This window comes from Rhincodon typus, chromosome 19 (assembly GCF_021869965.1).
Source record: "Rhincodon typus isolate 14 chromosome 19, sRhiTyp1.1, whole genome shotgun sequence".
NCBI lineage: Eukaryota > Metazoa > Chordata > Chondrichthyes > Orectolobiformes > Rhincodontidae > Rhincodon > Rhincodon typus.
Window position 1 is genome coordinate 33,051,262 of NC_063350.1, and position 19,893 is coordinate 33,071,154.

A 19,893-nucleotide genomic window follows, 5' to 3' on the forward strand; every position below is an offset into this window, starting at 1 on the left:
ATCAGGTAAGAAGAAGAGAAAGAGAGAAAATCTGTTAATAGGGTGCTTATGAAGCAATAGTAAAGCAAAGAAAAGATGATGATGCTGGTGTGGTGCATAAATACTAACGTAAAACTCTTTGCCATTGTTTATGTACTGTAACTTATTAACTAGTCCAGCAATAATGCTAAATGTTCTAAAACCGTGGGATAGAGCACTGCAGAAAATACAGAAAATAATGTTGCCATTAAGGTTGCCAAGACACATCAGCAAATGAGAATTTGAAAATTGCAATGACTTAATTGGTTGAGTGAACATTTCACATTAGGAAGGTAAAAGTCAAGTCACCATAGTCCCAGACAACGTTGAAGCTGCTCCCTCATTAGGGAGGGATGACTGGTGCTGGTTTAACCTGAGGGGCACCAAACCTCAGGTGAGGGGGAGATCAAGAAGGCAGGACCTTCATGGTAACCTCAGCCGGTGCAGGAATTAAACCCATGCTAATGGCATCACTCTGCATTACAAACCAGCTGACTCCCTTTTTACACTTCACATTAATTAAAACAAATACCATACACCCCAAAGAGTGCTGTACTGTCCTACGCCCAACCATCTTCAAATGTTTCATCAATGACCTTCCTTCCATCATAAAGCCAGAAGAGGGGATTGTTTGCTCATGAAAGTACAACAGTCACCACACCATTTGTAAACTCCACAGATACTGAAGCAGTCCATGTCCATGTGAAGCAAAGTCTGGAGAACATGTGGCAGATACATTCATGCCACACAAATGGCAGGCAATGCCTATCTCCACTGAGAGGAGATCGGTCTCCTCTTGTTATTCAATGATATTATCATCCCTAAATCCCTCAGTATCAACATCTTGGGGGTTCTATTGACCAGAAACTTCACTGAGCCAACCATGTCAATGCTCTGGCTAAAAGAATAAGTTGGAGCCTGGAAATTTTGTGATTAAGGACTTGCCTCCTGACAGCCTCCAACACTGAGACACAAAATGGCCGCAGTGTGTGCCATCGACTAGATGCACTGCAACAATTCACCAAGTCTCCTTCAACAGGACCTTCCAAAGTCAAATTTCAAATATTTAGAACTAGTAGAGCAGCAAATATACAGGAATACCAGCATCTGCAAGATCCTCTCTTGCCACATGCTGTTCTTGGAACTCTATCACTGTTTACTCACAGTTGCTGGATAAAAATCTTGAATTACATCCCTGACAGAAGTGGCTCACCTACATCAGAACAGCCACAGCATTTGATGGTGGCAGCTCAGCTACACCTTGTCAAGGACAACTGGGGTTAAGCATTTGGCTTTAGTAATAATGCTCAGAAACCAAGAGGAAACAAAAACTCTTCTGGAAGCAAATGGCCTACGCAGAATGCTTGAAATCAGAACAAAGTCCTTCAACACATGTCACCAACATTTGCATAGGCTCTGAAAAACTTTGGAAATCACCATATACAATTCCTAGCAGGAATCAATCAGCAACTAGCATGAAAGCAGTTGATGACCCCTTAAAATACCAGTGATAGAGGAGGGGATGGGGGTCTTTTCTTCTGTTGAGCTCGTGCTCAGTTGTGCAAGATTAAAGACAAGAGAGCATTAGGCTAGAGTGCTGTGCTCCTAAGTCGTAGCACTAGTTACAAATCAATGTTATACACTGATTGATATCCTGACAAGAACATAAGAAATAGGAGTAGGAGTAGGCCATTCAGCCCGTCTAGCCTCCTCTGCCATTCAATAAGATCATGGCTGATCTATCCGTGGACTCAGTTCCACTTACGTGCCCACTCACCATAACCCTTATTTCCTTTACTGTTCAAAAATCTATCTTTGCCTTAAAAACATTCAATGAGGTAGCCTCAACTGCTTCACTGGACAGGGAATTCCTCAGATTCACCTTTGGGTGAAGAAGTTTCTCCTCAGCTCAGTGCTAAATCTGCTCCCCCTTATTTTGAGGCTATGCCCCCTAGTTCTAGTTTCACCCACTAGCAGATTTGCCTACTCTGCACATGCTCACGTATTAACCAAAATGGCCGCAGTTATGTCTTCACCAGAGATACCATTTTGGAGACAGAAGAGTACTCACAGCATCAAAGTGATACTGGATATCAGATTCATTGACTGAATAGATTAAAAATAGAGCTTGGTAATGCCAACTGAGAGTTGTTTAGAACCAGGAACCATCAGGTATGACAGCTGTTGGTATAGCAACACTGTAGGAAAACATAATGTTCCGAATAATTGTAGTTTACATCTAGCTGTCATTTTAAAATTCTACATCTAGTGTATATACGCTAATTGATGACTACGGATTTATCTGAATGGAGACATCAAATTCTCACTTCAAGAAGGTAAAGTATCACATAGTTTCTAATATTTTCTGATTAAAAGCAATTGCAAGATTCTTAATGAGAAAGGCTTGTTATTATAATGGTACAGAATATCACTATTTTCCTCCCTACAATGTTATTGTTAAAAGGCCCAGAAAAACGCACTGCTGCGGAGAGGTCATTTGTACAGTCATTAATGGCATTCTGTGGAGAATATACCCAACAGAAGTAGAGGCCAATGACTAGTCAAGGCTAGCTAGAGCTCGGTGTTACATTCTGTAAATATTCTTGGGGTGTATAAGATTTTTCATTAAACTGTACATTTCTGCATTAATTAACAGGCATGGTATTTCCCAGAGAACATCAAGCATCTGCAGGAGGGTAGTGTTGGCTGTGATGAACCCAGATTCACTGAATTCTATTCACTGAGAGCTAGATCTATTTCCAGCAAATTACCCAATTTAAAAGTTAGATACCACAGGGAATTCAGGGTGAGACTGGTGACCTGGAGTTGAGTTGGTAGCCTAAGGAAGTGAAGGTGCAACTTTCCATATTTTCTTTCCTTTAATTAGTTTGGATTTTTCATCTTTTTCTTCAATTGCTTTGGGACTTGTTTATTGAATGCTTTACAAAGCAGTGTAGTTCTGTGGGGCAGGCTAAATGAGCAGCAAGTCTTTTCACACCAGTCACTGATTGTACTTTTTTTTAAAATTACCTTCATGAAAAATGATGAACAACTTGTTTCCAGATGCTTTCTAAATTTACTAAATTTAAAGCAATTTGAGACTGTTCCCTATTGATTACGCAGTCACAACATTCTAAATGACTACATGATATTGGTGGTTGCTTGCGAGTATTTTTTCAAATACTAAAAGCACTGGCACTTAAAGTGGATAATATACTCATTCCAACTAAACCACACTCTTAAGTGATACATCATTGATAATTATACCAATGCATTACATAAAGAGACAGACTCCAGTCTTCAGCAGACCTTGTGTCTTTCACGTATGGGGAACAATAGCATGCAGATCAGAATGGAACACAGCTGGAACTGAAGTTTAAACAGGAAGACTGCACAACAAACTGGAGAACAGGATAGGAATGCAGCTTAGAGCAGCTACAGGTTTCTTAGGCTTTACCTGCACATTCATGGTTCTGAATTCAAAGGCTACCAATGCCTTTACATGGTGACTTGCATGTCATTTTACCAGATTTGTAAAACAGAAATGATTGTAGTGTCAGTAAGAGATACCAAATTAACCTTTGTGGACAGATTGCTGCAAATGGGTAAGAAATATGAACAATATTTTCTGTTACTCATATTTTAATATTTATTCATGGATAAGCGTGTCACTGGTTGGGCCAGTATTTATTCCTCAATTGTCCCTGGGGAAGTGGTAATGAACTGCCTTCTTGGACTGCTATCCTTGGGATGTAGGTACACCCACAGTATTGTTAGGAAGGCAGCTCCAGGATTTTAACCCAACAATAGTGAGGAACAGCAATATGGTTCAAAGTCAGGAGTGTGTATGGCTTGGAGAGGGAGTTGTTGCCATGGTGTAGGCAGTGCTCCAATGCATCTACTGCCCTGTCATTTCATGCAGGAGAGATCACAGTTTCGGAACATGCTGTCGAATGAGCCTGGGTGAATTGCTGCAATGCATTTTGGAGATGGTACACATGGTTGCCACGCTGCATTGGTGGTGAGGGGAGTGAATGTTGAAGGTGGCGAATGGGATGCCAAATCAAGTTTTGTACTGGTTAGTGTACAGCCTCTAGAGCGTTGTTGGAGCTGCACCAAACCAGCCAAATAGAGAGCTTTCCCTCCTGATGTGTGTGTGCGGTGAGTGGACAGGCAAAAGAAAGATAGGTGGTCAGTAATATGCTGCAAAAAGCTGAGGCTCTGGCATGCTAATATGATCACAGAATTTAGATTACTATTAAAAGAGTAAGAAAAGCTGACATAAAATAGTACTGATAAATATTTATTCAGAAAATATTTTCTCACTTCCTTTAAAGAGTTGAAAAAGCAGCTACTAGTTTCTTCCTATATCTTCCATTTTCCAGCCATATATTTGCTGCAGCATTAAAATGGAGCAGTGAATATTGATGCAAGTCAAGCAGAGTATACTCGTACTTTTAATTAATGATACCAATGATCTCCCACTGCTCCATAGCACTACCAGTGTTGAAGGTTCCCATCTGATGTCCAATCTAAAAGCAGAATAGGTCTCCGGCAACAACCTTTCAAGAGTTAGAGTACTTGTCAGTACTATTTACGTCAGGTTTTCTTTTCTTTTAGTCAGAGTAAGTAACTACAACTGGAAACATTAATAGGACAGAATTATTAATTCGACCTTCACAATACAAATACTGCCTACCTGCAGTTAATCTACCTCTATCTATAGTAAATGTGGCATTAATCACTGATACAGAAATTCCAGTAACAGGCATGCAACAGGAAGTATAACAATAGCAGTCTATTTGATGTCTAGACCCAAAATCATCTAGTATTTCATATCACGTCAAAATGATTAGGGTACCCCATTTTATACTTCCTTCAAGTTATACTTTATTTTTAGAATCTATGCACTGCATCCTCTTTGCTGGCACACTAATTAGATGATTTGAAACTGAAAGCAATACGAAATTATTAAAAATAAAAGGGATTTAGGCCATTCTTACCTTCCTGGTTTGGTGACGCCATTTCCATTTGGTAATAATTCAACAGCATCTATTGCATTTTCTAAATCAAGTAGAATTTCTTTCAAAGATAAAAAGATACAAAAAGCAAACAAGGCATCAGTGCAAGCTTAAGAAAAATGCTCATTTTAACTCCACAACGTGAGCCCAACTGCTGATCTCAAGTTCGAGAACTGTAATTGTCAGCTCAAATGGGATCTAGTAAGTGCTGTCCCATCATGGTATCACGTCTAATTATGCAATAGTAACATGAGAGGTATTCTCCAGTAACAGGATGCTACCGTTAAGTGAAACAGATAGTCTTCCAAGCACAAGGTTGATCATTCAAATTACAGCAGTAACTTTGCTTTGAGTGTGCAATTTTAACATCATTTAATATTTCTCCACGTATGTAATGAATTAAATAAGTAGTCCACAACACTCAAGAAAATACAAGAAATAAGCAGAATTGCACTCTAGCACAATCCGCAACCTCATGGCCTGGGATATTCCACCACTCAACCATTACCACTAAGCCAGGGAATCAACCCTGGTTCAATGGAGAGTGCAGGAGAACATGCCAGAAGCAGCACTAGGCATACCTGAAAATGAGGTGTCAACCTGGTGAAGCTACCAAACAGGACTACTTGCATAAGCAGTAAGTAATAAACAGAGCTTTACAATCCCACAATCAACGGATCAGATCTAAGCTCTGCAGTCCTGCCTCAACCAGTCGTGAATGGTGGTGGACAATTAAACAACTCAGTGGAGGAGGAGGGTCCACAAACATTCCCATCCTCAGTGATGGAAGAGCCCAGCACATCAGTGCAAAAGATAAGGCTGAAGGATACACAGCAATCTTCAGCCAAAAGTGCTGAGTGGATGATCCTCCTTGGCCTCCTCCGGTGGTCCCCAGCATTACAGATACCAGTCTTCAGCCAATTCGATTCACTCCATGTGATATCAAGAAATGGTTAGACACAGTGAATACTGCGAAGGCTACAGTCACTGACAACATTCCAGCAATAGTACTGAAGACTTGTGCTTCCCTAGCCGAGCGGTTCCAATACAGTTGCAACACTGGTATCTACCCGATAACGTGGAAAATTGCCAGGGTATGTCCTGTACATAAAAAGCAGGACAAATCCAACCCGGCCAATTACCACCCCATCAGTCTCCTCTCAATCATCAGTAAAGTGATGGAAGGTGTCATCAACAGAGCTATCAAGCAGCACCTGCTCAGCAATAACCTGCTCAGTGACGCCCAGTTTGGGTTCCGCCAGGGCCACTCAGCTCCTGACTTCATCACAGCTTTGGTTCAAACATGGACAAAAGAGCTAAATTCCAGAGGTGGGGTGAGAGTGACACCCTTGACATCAAGGGTTGAGTGTGGCATCAAAGTGCCCTGGCAAAACTGGTGTCAGGGGACAAACTCTCCACTTGTACTCATACTTGCCACATAGGAAAATGATCGTGGTTGTTGGAGGACAGTCATCTCAGCTCCAGGACATCTCTGCACGAGTTCCTCAGAGCAGTGTCCTAGGTCCAACAATCTTCAACTGCTTCATCAATGACATTCCCTCCATCATAAAGTCAGAAGTGGGGATGTTCACCGATGATTGCACAATGTTCAGCACCATTTGTGACTTCTCAGATATTGTACCAGTCCATGTTCAAAGATCTGGACAATATCCGGGCTTGGACTGACAAGTAGCAATCAACATACACACCACAAAAATGCCAGGCTATGACCATTACCAATAAGGGACAATATAACATTGCCCCTTGACATTCAATGGTGTTACCATCACTAAATCACCCACTAACATCATCCTTCAGGTTACCATTGTCCAGAAACTCAACTGGACCAGCAACATAAACATAGTGGCTACAAAAGCAGGTCAGAGGATAGGAATCCTGCAGCGAGTAACTCACCTCCTGACTACCCAAAGCCTGTGCACCATGCACAAGTCAGAAATGTGATGGAATTCTCCCCATTTGCAGCTCCAACAACTCTCGAGAAGCTTGACACCATCCAGCACAAAGCAGACCACTTGATTGGCACTGCCTCCACAAACATCCACTTCCTCCATCACAGACAATCGCTAGCAACCAACTGCAAGACGCATTGCAGAAATTCACCAAATTTCCTTAGACAGCACCTTCCAAACACACGACCACTTCCATTTAGAAGCAGATATATGGGAACACAACCACCTTTAAGTGTCCCTCCAAGCCACTCAGCAGTTTGACTTGGAAATGTATCACTATTCCTTCACTGTTGCTGCATCACATTCCTAGAATTCCCTCCTGTACAGAATTGTGGGTCAACCTATAGCAGATGTTCAGCAGCAGTTCAAGAAGGCAGCTCACCAACACTTTCTCAAGGACACAATGGATTGGCAATAAATGCTGGGCCGCCAGCAACAGCCACATCCCTTGAATGAATAAAAAAGATGAAGATAATTTCAGCATGCTATCCTAGAACTGATAAATACAACCTCATGCCAAATGTTACCATGGTAACACGTCTTAACTTATGCCTTCAGATCTCTAGTAGTGGTCTCCTATGCAGTGATCTTCCTCATTCAATTTTTATTACTACCAGCAGAGCTTTCAAGTTTTTCAATCCTATCTTTGTAAACTCTCGTTGCTCACCGTGCACATTTGATGTGGAAGTAGAGCGCAAAGCTGTCCTGTGGTCATTGCCTACACCCATCACATGATTGCAAAGATCAGAAATAAACAGCCCCCCCAAGACTAGCAATTTCAGTCCTGAAAAGTGCCCAGTCTATTTCAGATTACTCTGAAAAGGCAAGGTGTCTCTAAAACAGTTCAGCAACAGGTAAAGCTCACCATTTCACGGTGCTATTATGCAATGAGGTGTAAAAGACATTGCTCCAGTAACAGGATGCTGTCATCAAATCAGAAAGATAGACTGCCTAACCCACAGATGAGAATTGTAATATATGGATGTCAGTATTGGTGTAATGCCAGGTAAGTCAGCGTAAATTTCAATAATCAGTAGATCATCTCAAACATGTCCCTTCAGTGAGACTCACAACACTAATCAGCCCATGCTTGTAAAACTCACAACAAACAGTATCCGACATTAGATGTGATTCCACGATGAAAAACACTTAGTAAATAATCCCATTTGTGCCGAGAGCTACAATTCTTCAATTTAAAGATTAGCAGTCAGGCTCACAGTGTGGGTAGCTACACGCATTTATAGGCAAGGCCCTGTAATTTGCAAACAGAAAGGACATGTTCATGCAATGCACCATTTTCATACTCCTCGCGGCAATTCCTTGACCAAAGTCAACTTGTGTTATTTAAATTTAAACAGAAGCTTGCAGTGAACTCTTCTCTAGTGCATTTGCAGTGGCAACAGCACCATCAAACAGAATCCACCCGCCAATTAATCAGCACCCTCTTCTCATATTATCAACGGTTGCTTGCTCAGAGGCATGGTATTTTTGCTGACCCAATAAATTCAAAGTGAAAATATTCGACTGCCTGTCGCTTTTTGCAGCAAGTTCCATCTACCGAGTGATTATTTAAATATATTCCTCAATGTTTATTTTTTCAGGTATTTTTGATCCATTCCCCTAAATTTGACTCTTATTCAACTCTGTCTATAAAGAACTTTGTGATGTTCTCTGCATTAACGTATTACATTTCTATCTATTCAGTATATATGTAAACTATTGTCGGGAAACAAATACTCATGTTCGTCTTGACCCAACAGTGGATGGAACATCTGACATGAAAATTATTAAATTGACAAATAATTTTAGAACCTCCAAATCAACTTACTTTTTATTTTAGCCAGATCACTCAAGTCCATTTTCAGCCCTGAAATTAAAAAAGAATGCATACATTGTAGTGTCATCGTTTCCATGTGCATAAACATTTACAAAAACAGTGTCAAGTACTGAAAGTTTCGCATTTCACTACTGGAAGAAAATTCCCTCATCGTACTGTGATTCCAGTAAACTAGCAAGCTACTTTGTTTAGAAAAAAACAAACCATACTAATTGTAATACAGCACAAAACTCTTAATCTGAAAATAGTGTGTGAAACAGAGTTTAAAACTGGGTTCATGTTTAAACTTCTCCAAGAGTTTGCCAATTTGTGAAAGGTAGTCTGTATATTCAATAGTGTTTGGACCACATATCTAAACAGATATAGCAAGAATTAAAAATACAAGAATTTTGATGTTGTCCCTTTTAATATTATCTTGCTTTAACTTTAAGTTAGAGGGTAATCTCATTTAGCGTGGACAGATTTGCTTTTATGTTGTTTAATCTTCTACCTAATCTGTTTGGTATCGTTTTGGGCAACCTCTCCGTCTCTCCAACTGAAGACTGCTCCCATACCCATTCTTCCAACTTGTGGTTTACCCCATGGCACACTGCTACCCAGGGAGTCCCCATCCACCAGATCACCCACTGGAGCTGCCACACAGCCCTAGCCATGCTGCAGCTGCCCTTGATAGCATCCTCTGCAAGAACCTGTCACTGGCTCAGGACCTGCTGGATACAAGGATTAGCCACACCTCCCAACCACTAGGCCGTGGCTCCCATTCCCCGAACAGCAAAACAGTGGCATGGAGTGGGGCATCTCCCACGACCTCTGCATCTAACCCCAGCTCCAGCCACCACCACCAAGAGCCCCTCCCCTTCCCCCTACATGTGCTGGTGAAACTCAGCAGGTCTGGCAGCCTCTGTGGACAGAGAAAGTAAAGTTAACGTTATGGATCCAATAACCTTTCTACAGAATGTTAGATTGTGCCAGCTATAAGCCAAAATCCGTTGCAGGCACCCTGCAGCCTCAGAATGAGAGAAAATGAGGCAAACAGGGGAGCGGGGGTGGGGTGCGGCAGCAAGTGGAGAAGCCATCTTGCCCAGCCACAAATGACCCACCTGACCGATGGGAAAGGGAGCTTGGTCAACACCCTGCAGCCAGCCAAGAGGAACTGCCTCACAAAGCAGCGGCCTGCGCAGACCCCAAAAGGTGGCAACCAACAGGAAGGAGCACTGTGGGCACCAACAACCATACAATCAGGCCACTGCCAGGAAATGGTCAGAAACAAGCGACTGTTACCAGCTGTTGGCCCAGAGACTGATGAACAAAAGCTTCCCACAGTGGAGACCCTTGCAGTGGCACACCCAGTGCCACTCTCAGAGGATTCAATACAGAAAGTTCACCAACTAGAATGTTACATTTAAAATATAAAAGAAAAATGTGTTTTATTTGAATAGTTATTTCATTTATCAATGCAGAAATTCAGCCAGTCTACAGAATCCAACACCAGTTAGAGAGGTTTATAAAAACATGGAGGAGTATAGATAGGGTTAATGGTAGGTATCTTTTCCCTAGGATGGGGTGAGAGGGCAGGTGAGAGGAGAAAGATTAAAAAAAAGACATGAGGGGCAAATTTTTTTTTTTTTTTAAACACAGAGAGTGGTTCATGTGTGGAATGAACTTCCTGAGGAAATGGTGGATGTGGGCACAATTACAACATTTAAAAGACACAAGTACACAAATAGGAAAGGTTTGAAGGAATATGGGCCAGGAGCAGGCAGGTGGAACTAGTTTAGTTTGGGATTACATTTGGCATGGTTGGACCAAAGGGTCTGTTTTCATGCTGCATGACTCTATAAGAAAGCAAAATAATGTTTTACTTAAAGTTGTTTCATTGCATTTTTTAGGAATGTAACCACAACTTTAAGTGTGGGCATCCTGTCGAGATATAACAAATATATATTTAAAGCTATTTACTTGATCATTGGCTGAATGAGTTTGCATCGACACCACAAATTGAGGTCCCAAACCTGGAGGGAACATTAGAAAACACCAAATAGAATTTGGATCCCTCCCACAGGGAAAATAACCGAAAAAGAAAACAAAAGTAAATCAGTCCAAACTGTTGCATCATCTTTCAATTTCTGGCTGATGCTTACAGGAATTGCAGCACATATCTTTCTGAATTGATCACCTCTCCATATTACAAGATATGAAACAAGGCATGAGAAAGAAGAAGGAAGTGAAGAAGATAAAATGTGGTACACAAAATTTAAAAGCTTTGATCACATGGTAAGAACTTCATGATACATATTGAGATTCAGTCGAGTACACTTAGCATGATTCACGCAAAGCACTTGAAAGTCTAATGAACAAACCTGAATTGAATGATTCAAAATCAAAGTGTGTATCATACTTGTTGTGTTTAACCTTTTTTGCTTCATCCTCTAAGACCTGATTAACAGCGTCAATTCCAGAGGCAAGGTCATAAGGAGTAAGGTCAAATGAAGCTGATTCTTCACACATTTTTTCCTATGATGAGGAAAGAGAAATGCAGCTTATTTGAAACCTATGGGTATAACACAACCTTCAACTCAATTCAAACTATGTAACTTTAATGCAGAGTTCAGTCTTGGATTTTGATTTGGATCAATTTTATAATTCTGGTAGAACAATATGACATTCAACACACAAATTCACTAAAAACTGAGCAAGAACTTCAGACACTGAAGATCTGAAACAAAAACAGAAATTGCTGGAGAAACTCAGCAGGTCCAGCACTATCTGTGGACAGAAAGCAGTGTTAACATTTCCGGCCCAGTGACCATTCTTCAGATCTGGTCGTAGCTAAGATTAGGTGGTATATATGCTGAACACAGGGAGTTGGTTAGTGGTGGTGATGGAGAGTAGAAGTGAGCAGAAAGGTGGAGACAAAGCTCAGAGAGAGAAAAAGGAAGTTAGGCAATGGCACGGTGGCTCAGTGTTTAGCACTGCTGCCTCACAACACCAGGGACCTAGTTTGGTTGCAGCTTCGAAAATTGTAAGAGGGATGGATGGGGTGAATAACCAAGGTCTTTTCCACAGGGTGGGGGAGTCCAAAACAAGAGGCCATAGGTTTAACTTGAGAGGGGAAAGATTTAAAAGGGACCTAACAGCAAATCTTTTCACGCAGAAGGTGGTGCATGTATGCAATGAGCTGCAAGAGGAAGCGGTGGAGACTGGTATAATTACAACATTTAAAAAGGCAACTGGATGGGTACATGAATAGGAAGGGTTTTGAGGGATATAGGCAAAATGCTAGCAAAGGGGACTAGATTTATCAGGATCACACAGTGATGAGGTGGAGAACACAGCAGGCCAGGCAGCATCAGAGGAGCAGGAGAGCTGATGTTTTGGGTCAGGACCCTTCTTTAGAAATGGCCCATTTCTGAAGAAGGGTCCCGACCCGAAACATCAACTTTCCTGCTCCTCTGGTGCTGCTTGGCCTGCTGTGTTCCTCCAGCTCCGCACTGTGTTACCTCTGACTCCAGCATCGACAGTTCTTATTATCTCTAGATTTATCAGGATATCTGGTGGTAATGGATGAGTTGGGCCGAAGGGTCTATTTCCGTGCTGTACAACTCTATGACTGTCTGTGTGCAGTTTGCACATTCTCCCCGTGTCTGCATGCGTTTCCTCCACATGCTCCGGTTTCCTTCCATAGTCCAAAGATGTGCACATTAGGTGGATTTGCCATGCTAAATTGCCCTTACTGTCTAGGGATGTGCAGGCTAGATAGATTAGCCATGGGAAATGTGGGGTTACAGGGATAGGGTAGGGGTGTGTGTCTGGATGGGATGCTCTTTGGAGGGTCGATGTGGACCCGATGGGCCAGATGGGCCACTTCAACACGGCAGGCATTCATTAGTTCTATGATAGTTGATAGAAAGCCAGGGAAGGAGAAAAGCTGATAATGGGGACAGTGAGTTGGTGAAAATGGGCTTATTGTGCTGAAAGCAGCACATGTCATCAGGGGGCCTGGGATGAGGGGCTGGGTAAATGACATAGAACATGTTCCAACTCTCAAATTATTGAACTTGATATTGAGTCCTGAAGGCCACAGGATGTAGAACATTCTGTCTCCAAAGATGATGCTGATTTTCCAGTTGCCTGCTGCTTCAAAATGCCACTGTGTTCTCTGACCAACATTTCTGTCTCAGGCTTGCTGCAGTGCTCCAGTGAGGCTCAGCACAAGCAGGAAAAACAATATCTCATCTTCCCCTTTGGGATTTTTTTCCATCCCTGGCTTCCCATCAGCCCTTATAGAATTATAGTATGTTAACTCCGACTATTCAGTAGAAGCCATTGGAGTTGAACTCTTCAACCTCAACCCTCTACCCCAGACAACCAACACTTCGATTGCAAGAGATAGGCCTAGAATGATATCGTAAAGGGCTGCACTGAATTTTATCTTCATGAGCTTTCTGTTATCCTTCAATCTGCATTATCGTTGTAACAAAGTTGCTAAGAGAATACATATTTTTACTCAAGAACATATAGCAATATTGTGTAATACACTAACCTTTACATTGGTTAAGGGTAAAGCTTTGCTACTGGTTACTTTTCAAATTGAATTGTTCAAATTAAGTACTAAGCTACATACATGCACATATAAATCCAAAGAATTCTTAGCACTTTGCAGGAACGCCCTTAAATGTGATTGATGCAATACACAAACCTTCACCGTATTTTTACACTTTTGCAAAGACTTTTAAAGAGTATTTATTTTGAAACTTAATTTATAATTTTAAAATAGTTAAATATAAATATCTACTTCTCTTTTTAAGAACTAATACCATACAATACAATTTTACAGCAACAAAATACCCACCACATTGTGCGCTTCATCAAAAATCACTATTGTGCCCCGTAGATCTAGATTGTGAGTTCTGCGACTCTAAGGGAAAACATAAATTAAACAGTTAGCTCAATAATGACTTAGTCAGTAACTAAGCTAGTTTTAAAAACTTACATTGATAGAATAGATCCGTGACCTAGTCAGAGAAATTTGTCCAGCTGTGAACAGTTATTTATGAAATCAACCGATGAAACAGAACTACCTTTCAAGGAAAATGCACAATAGGCTTCTCAATAAACTTGGAAACTTGCAAAATCATAAGTGAGTTCATCAGGCTCCTGGGGTTTCCAACATGTATTCAGCTGTTTTCTGTTTTGATGTCAAAGATTTGCAAGAATGTATCAAGGCAATCCCATGACCCAACTCAATATTGGCAGCAAAAACTGCCTCGGATTGGTTTTGAGACTCTGGAAACCTATTATGTTGAGAACGCACCCAATTTTACGGTGATTGAACAGTAAGAAAACCAATTTTGATGGGAATAATTTTATTGATTGAAATGTAATAACATGCAAGTTGAAAGCTCAGCAGTCTTACTCATGTAAAAATATTTCTTTGGGCATTTTGATAGTTTAAGGGCTGACAAGGCTTGTGAACTCAATATGATAGATGAGACACATTGAGGGGAGTTTCCTCATAGCCTGAAGAATTCACTTCAGCAGGCTCTGCCTAGATAACATCAGCATCTGGCCACCGGTCCTCTGGCCAGTCAGGGAAGACTGGCAGAATGTCATGTTGTAAAGGCATTGTCACTGGACTAGTGAACCTGAGATCAACTATGGCATTGGCAGAATTTGAATTGTACAAAAAAAAAATCTGGAATTAATAAAGTTTATTAATAATCATGAAACCAGTGTCAATTGTCCTAAAAACCTATCTGCTTCAATAACAACTGCCATCCTCTTTTGGTTTGGCATACATGTGATTCCAGACCCACAGCAATGAGCTGACCCTTAAATATCCTTTGAAATGGCCGAGCAAGCCATTCAATTGCATCAAAATTGCTAAAAAAAAAAAAAAAAATCGAATAAAATAAAACTAAAGGAACAAAACTGGACAGGCCACATGGCATAGTTTAGGCACTGGAAAGCTCAACCCCACTGACGCTGCAAAATCCTCCTTAATGACATTAAGAGCTAATACCAAAATTGAGAAAGCCACCTCTCATGGAATTGTATCTTACAATGTCCAGATAACATCACTACCACCCTGCTTATGTCTTGTTCCAGCGACAGGAATAATACAGCAGAGGTGGTAGCACAGTGCTAACTAGTTGTGAGGAAGTTACTCTCGGAGTCAACGTTGACTATGGACCTCATAAATGCCCAGGCATCAGGTCAAATGTGGGCAAACAAAACTACAGCTGATTGCCACGTACTGCCCCTACCTCTGTTAATGAATCAGTGCTCCTTCACATTGAACGTCATTTGGCAGAAGCACCGGGGCGGCAAGGGTACAGAATGTACTCTAGGTGGGGAACTTCAATGTCCATCACCAACTGTGGCTTGTCAGCATGTACTGAGCCAGTCCTAATGGAGACAGCTGCTGGAACTGGGTCAACTGTAGGTGGCAATGGAACCAGCAAGAGGGAATAAACAAACTTGACCTCACCCCCACTAACCTGCCTGCTACAAATGCATCTGTCCACAAGACCAACCATTAGAGATGACTACCACAGTCCTCGTGAAGACAGTCACTTGGAAGATACTTCTGCGGCCCTGTTACATTCAGTTGAGAATGGCAGATGACAATTAAACAACTCAGTGCAGAGGTAGAGTCATAGTCAGAGATTCATAGAGTAATACTGCATGGAAACAGGCCCTTTGGCCGAAACTGGTCCATGCTGCCCACTCAGCTAGTTCCAATTGCCCGCATTTGGCCCATATCCCTCTTAAACCCTTCCCCTCTATGTACCCATCCACATGGTTTTTAAATGCTGCTATTGTGCCTGCCTCAACCATTTTCTCTGGCAACCCATTCCATATACGCACCACTCTCTGCGTGAAGAAGTTGCCCCTCAGGTCCTTCTTAAATCTTTCCCAAACCTATGCCCTCCAGTTTTCAATTGCCCATCCCTGGGAAAAAGACTGCATGCATTCATCCTATCTACACCCCTTATGATTTTAGGATATGATTAAGAAAGGTAGCAAAGCCAGGGATCTACAGGACAGTGAGCCTGACATCAGTGGTAGGCAAGTTATTGAAAAGGATACTGAGGGACCGGATCAACCAACATTTGGAGAGTCAAGGTCTGATTAGGGATAGTCAATAAAGACACCCCTCAATCTCCTATGTTCCAAGGAATAAAGTCCTAACCTGGCCAACCTTTCCCTGTAACTCAGGCCTACTAGTCCTGGCAACATCCTCGTAAATTTTCTTTGCATACTTTCCAGTTTAACTATGTCTTTCCTATAACAGGGTGACCAAAACTGTACATAATACTCCAAGTGTGGCCTCATCAACAACTCATAAAATGTAACATAACATTCCAAATCTAATACCCAATGCCTCGACTGATGCAAGTCAGCATGCTAAATGCCTTCTTCACCATCCTGTCTACCTGTGACACCACTTTCAACGAACTGTGTATTTGTACTCCTAGGTCCCTTCGTTCCACAACACTCCTCAGGACCTTACCATTTACTGTATAAGTCCTACCTTGGTTTGACTTTCCAAAGTGCAACGCCTCATACTTATCTGTATTGAACTGCATTTGCCAATCCTCAGCCCACTTCCCCATCTGATCAAGATCCCTCCATAATTTTTGATAACCTTCCTCACTATCAATGATACCTCCTAATTTTGTATCATCCGCAAACTTACTAATCATGCCTTGTACATTCACATCCAGATAATTTATGTAAATAACAAAGGTCCTAGCACTGACCCCTGCGGCACACCACTAGTCACAGGCCTCCTGTCCAAGAAACAACCCTCAACCATCACCCTCTGCTTCCTACCATTGAGCCAATTTTGAATCCAATTACCTAGCTCTCCCTGAATCCCATGCTGCCTAACCTTCATGACTAGCCTGCTGTGTGGGACCTTGTCAAAGGCCTTACTAAAGTCTACATAGACAACATCCACTGCCCTGCCCTAATCTATCCTCTTGGTTACCTCTTCGAAAAACTCGAAAAGATTTGTCAGACATTACTTCCTGCACACAAATACATGCTGACTATCCCTAATCAGACCTTGACTCTCCAAATGTTGGTTGATCCGGTCCCTCAGTATCTTTTCCAATAACTTGCCTACCACTGATGTCAGGCTCACTGTCCTGTAGATCGCTGGCTTTGCTACCTTCCTTAAACAATGAAACAACATTAGGCACCCTCCAGCCTTCCGGAACTTCACCAGTGGCAAAAGATGAAGCAAAAGTCCCTGCAAGGGCCTCTGCAATTTCCTCTCTAGCCTTCCAAAAAGTCAGAGGATGGACTTGATCAGGCCCAGGGGATTTATCCACCTTAGTGTGCTTTAAGGCTGCAAACACCTACTCTCTGGTAATATGTGTGCAGTCTAAAACATCTCCATTTGTTTCCCTTATTTCCTTAGCATCCATGATTTTTTTCTCAATAAACACTAAGGAGAAATATTCAATAAAAATCTCCCCCATGTCCTGTGGCAGCATACATCACAGGCCATGCTGATCTTTAAGGAGACCTATTCTCTCCGTAGCCACCTTTTTACTCTTAATATAGCTATAGAACCTCTTGGGATTATCTTTAACTTTACTTGTGAAACCCATCTCATACCCTCTTTTTGTTCTTCTGATTTCCCTCTTAAGGGTGCTCTACACATTTTATAGTCATCTAGGAATTCACTTGAGCCCAATAGTTTAAACCCAATGTATGCCTTCTTTTTCCCGACCAGAGCCTCAACATCCCTCATCAGCCAGGGATCCCTAAACCTGCCAGCTTTTCCCTTCACTCTAACAGGGACATACTGTCACTAGACTCTTAATATCACACTTTTAAAAGTCTTCCATTTGCCAGTCATTCCTTTTCCTTCAAACTGAATCACTTAATCGACCACTACTAGATCTTGTCTCATGGCCCCAAAAATTGGCCCTGCTCCAGTTTAGCACCTTAATCTGTGGACCTGTCCTATCTTATTCCATAACTATGTTAAAACTAGGAGTTATGGTCACTGGACCCAAAATGCTCTCTGACTGACACTTCAGTCACTTGCCTGACCTCATTTCCTAACAGGAGGTCCAGTGTTGCACTTTCCCAAGTAGGACCCTCTACATACTGATTTAGGAAACTTTCTCGGACACATGTGACAAATTCCACACCGTCTGAACCTTTTACACTCTGGGTGGCCCAGTCAATACAGGCGAAATTAAAATCTCCAACCAATACTACTTTATTATTCCTACAGGTATCTGCAATCTCTCTACATGTCTGCTCCTCTGGCTCTTTGGGGGTCTAGAATACAGTTCCAACAGAGTGACCATCCCCTTTTCATTTCTATGTTCTAACCATATGGTCTCATTTGATGAACCCTTAAGAATATCCTCTCTAAGCACTTTTATGTCCTCCTTTATCAGAAGGGCAACTCCCCCTCCTCGCCTACATGTACTTGTTACGCCTGCAGCTTCTGTATCCTGTATTCTAGGTCCAAAATCACATCCATTATCAATGATGGGGTAGCCCAGAACATCAGTGTAAAAGACAAAGCTCGGTTCAAACATTGTCAAAAAGAGCTGAATTCCAGAGATGAGCCGAGACTGACTACCACTGACATCAATGAAATATCCTCAAGCAGAAATGCCAAGTGGATAATCCATCTCGACTTCCTCTGGAGGACCTCAACATCATGGATGCCACCCTTTGGCCAATTCAATCCACCCTGCATGATATAAAGGAAAGGCTGAAAGCACTGGATACCACAAAGGCTACAGGGCCTGACAACATTCCAGTAATAGTGCTCCAGAATTTAGCACTCCCCTAGCAAAGCTGTTCCAGTATAGGTTTTTACATACAGGATGTAGCTGGGCAAATGAATCTGGCCCAGCCAGTTACCACCCCAATAGTAAAGAGATGGAAGGGGTTTATCAACAGATTTCAAGCAGTATTTGCTTAACAATAACCTGCTCAAATGATACCCAGGTTTGGTTCCACAAGGTTCACTCAGCTGCTGACTCATCATAACCTTTGGTTAAACACATACAAAGAGGTGAATTCCAGAGGTGAACTGTGATTGATTTATCCTTGACATCAAGGGCACATCTGAATGAATGCGGCATTAATAAGCCCCATCTTGAACAGGATCTTTAGTTAAATAAACCTAGCATGGGTTACAAAGACTCGTCTGGATATGTATTTATGAGACTACCGCAACTGATGGAATGGAGAAGAGACCTGGGAAGGCTGATCTCTACATTTCTCCCCATTAACTGCTAGTCCTGCTGCAGCGAAACAACCTCTCCTAAGGGCAAAAGGAAGAGTTAAATCTCTCCGATGAAGCAAACATAGATGTAGTCACCCAAGGAAGTCTGCAGCAAAATTACAGCCCCTCCAACCTGGTGATGATGCACCAAGGATCAAGGGTCTCAGGAAGGCAACGACAGGGGAGTGACATAATTTTCAGATGGCAAACCCCACCTTGTGTATCCTGGTTCTCCTCAAAACAACCTTGCACATGTGCATATTCCTCTTTTTGCAGGTACCTCATGTCCCCATCTGAGCAAAAGCACCTATTATCTCTCTTACTCTATTGCTCCCTCACATGCACACATTACAGTCACCTTCCAGAAGGTTGTTCTTTCATTCCACCTCAGGGAGAGGCAGAGACTTAGGGGCAGTTCTCCAGTGATAGGCACCATGATGCTCATTGGCAATGCATGTCCAACTGGTCCACTGGGAATGAAGTCTTTTTCTAGAAGGCTGCCAATGTCATCAATGATCTGCTGTGATGAAGTGAAGTTGGTCTATGTTACAGAGATGGAAACAAACAAACAGTCTGCCCTAACCACAACTTGACTCAATTTGGAAGCCCATCTCAGAGTAAAATGTGACACCAAGGGTGCAAACAGACTAACTTTATCTGACTCAACAAGGTGTGGAGCTGGATGAACACAGCAGGCCAAGCAGCATCAGAGCAGGAAGGCTGACGTTTCGGGTCTAGACCCTTCTTCAGAAATGGGGGAGAGAAAGGGGGTTCTGA

General features: G+C 42.0%; 1 protein-coding gene across 4 annotated transcripts in view; it reads right to left on the minus strand.

Annotated features, from left to right (window-relative positions):
• Positions 1-19,893, minus strand: part of rtel1 (regulator of telomere elongation helicase 1) — a 109,735-nt gene that overhangs the window by 76,463 nt on the left and 13,379 nt on the right. For 3 of the 4 annotated variants that reach the window (XM_048608503.1, XM_048608502.1, XM_048608499.1), the window contains exons 3-6: positions 13,699-13,764; positions 11,207-11,360; positions 8,838-8,876; positions 5,022-5,100 (exon numbers count right to left, since the gene is read on the minus strand). In XM_048608503.1, coding sequence (XP_048464460.1) covers positions 5,022-5,100; positions 8,838-8,876; positions 11,207-11,360; positions 13,699-13,764 — 338 coding nt within the window. Of the gene's footprint in view, positions 1-5,021; positions 5,101-8,837; positions 8,877-11,206; positions 11,361-13,698; positions 13,765-19,893 lie in introns of those variants that run through there. The other variant, XM_048608501.1, reaches the window with a different exon arrangement.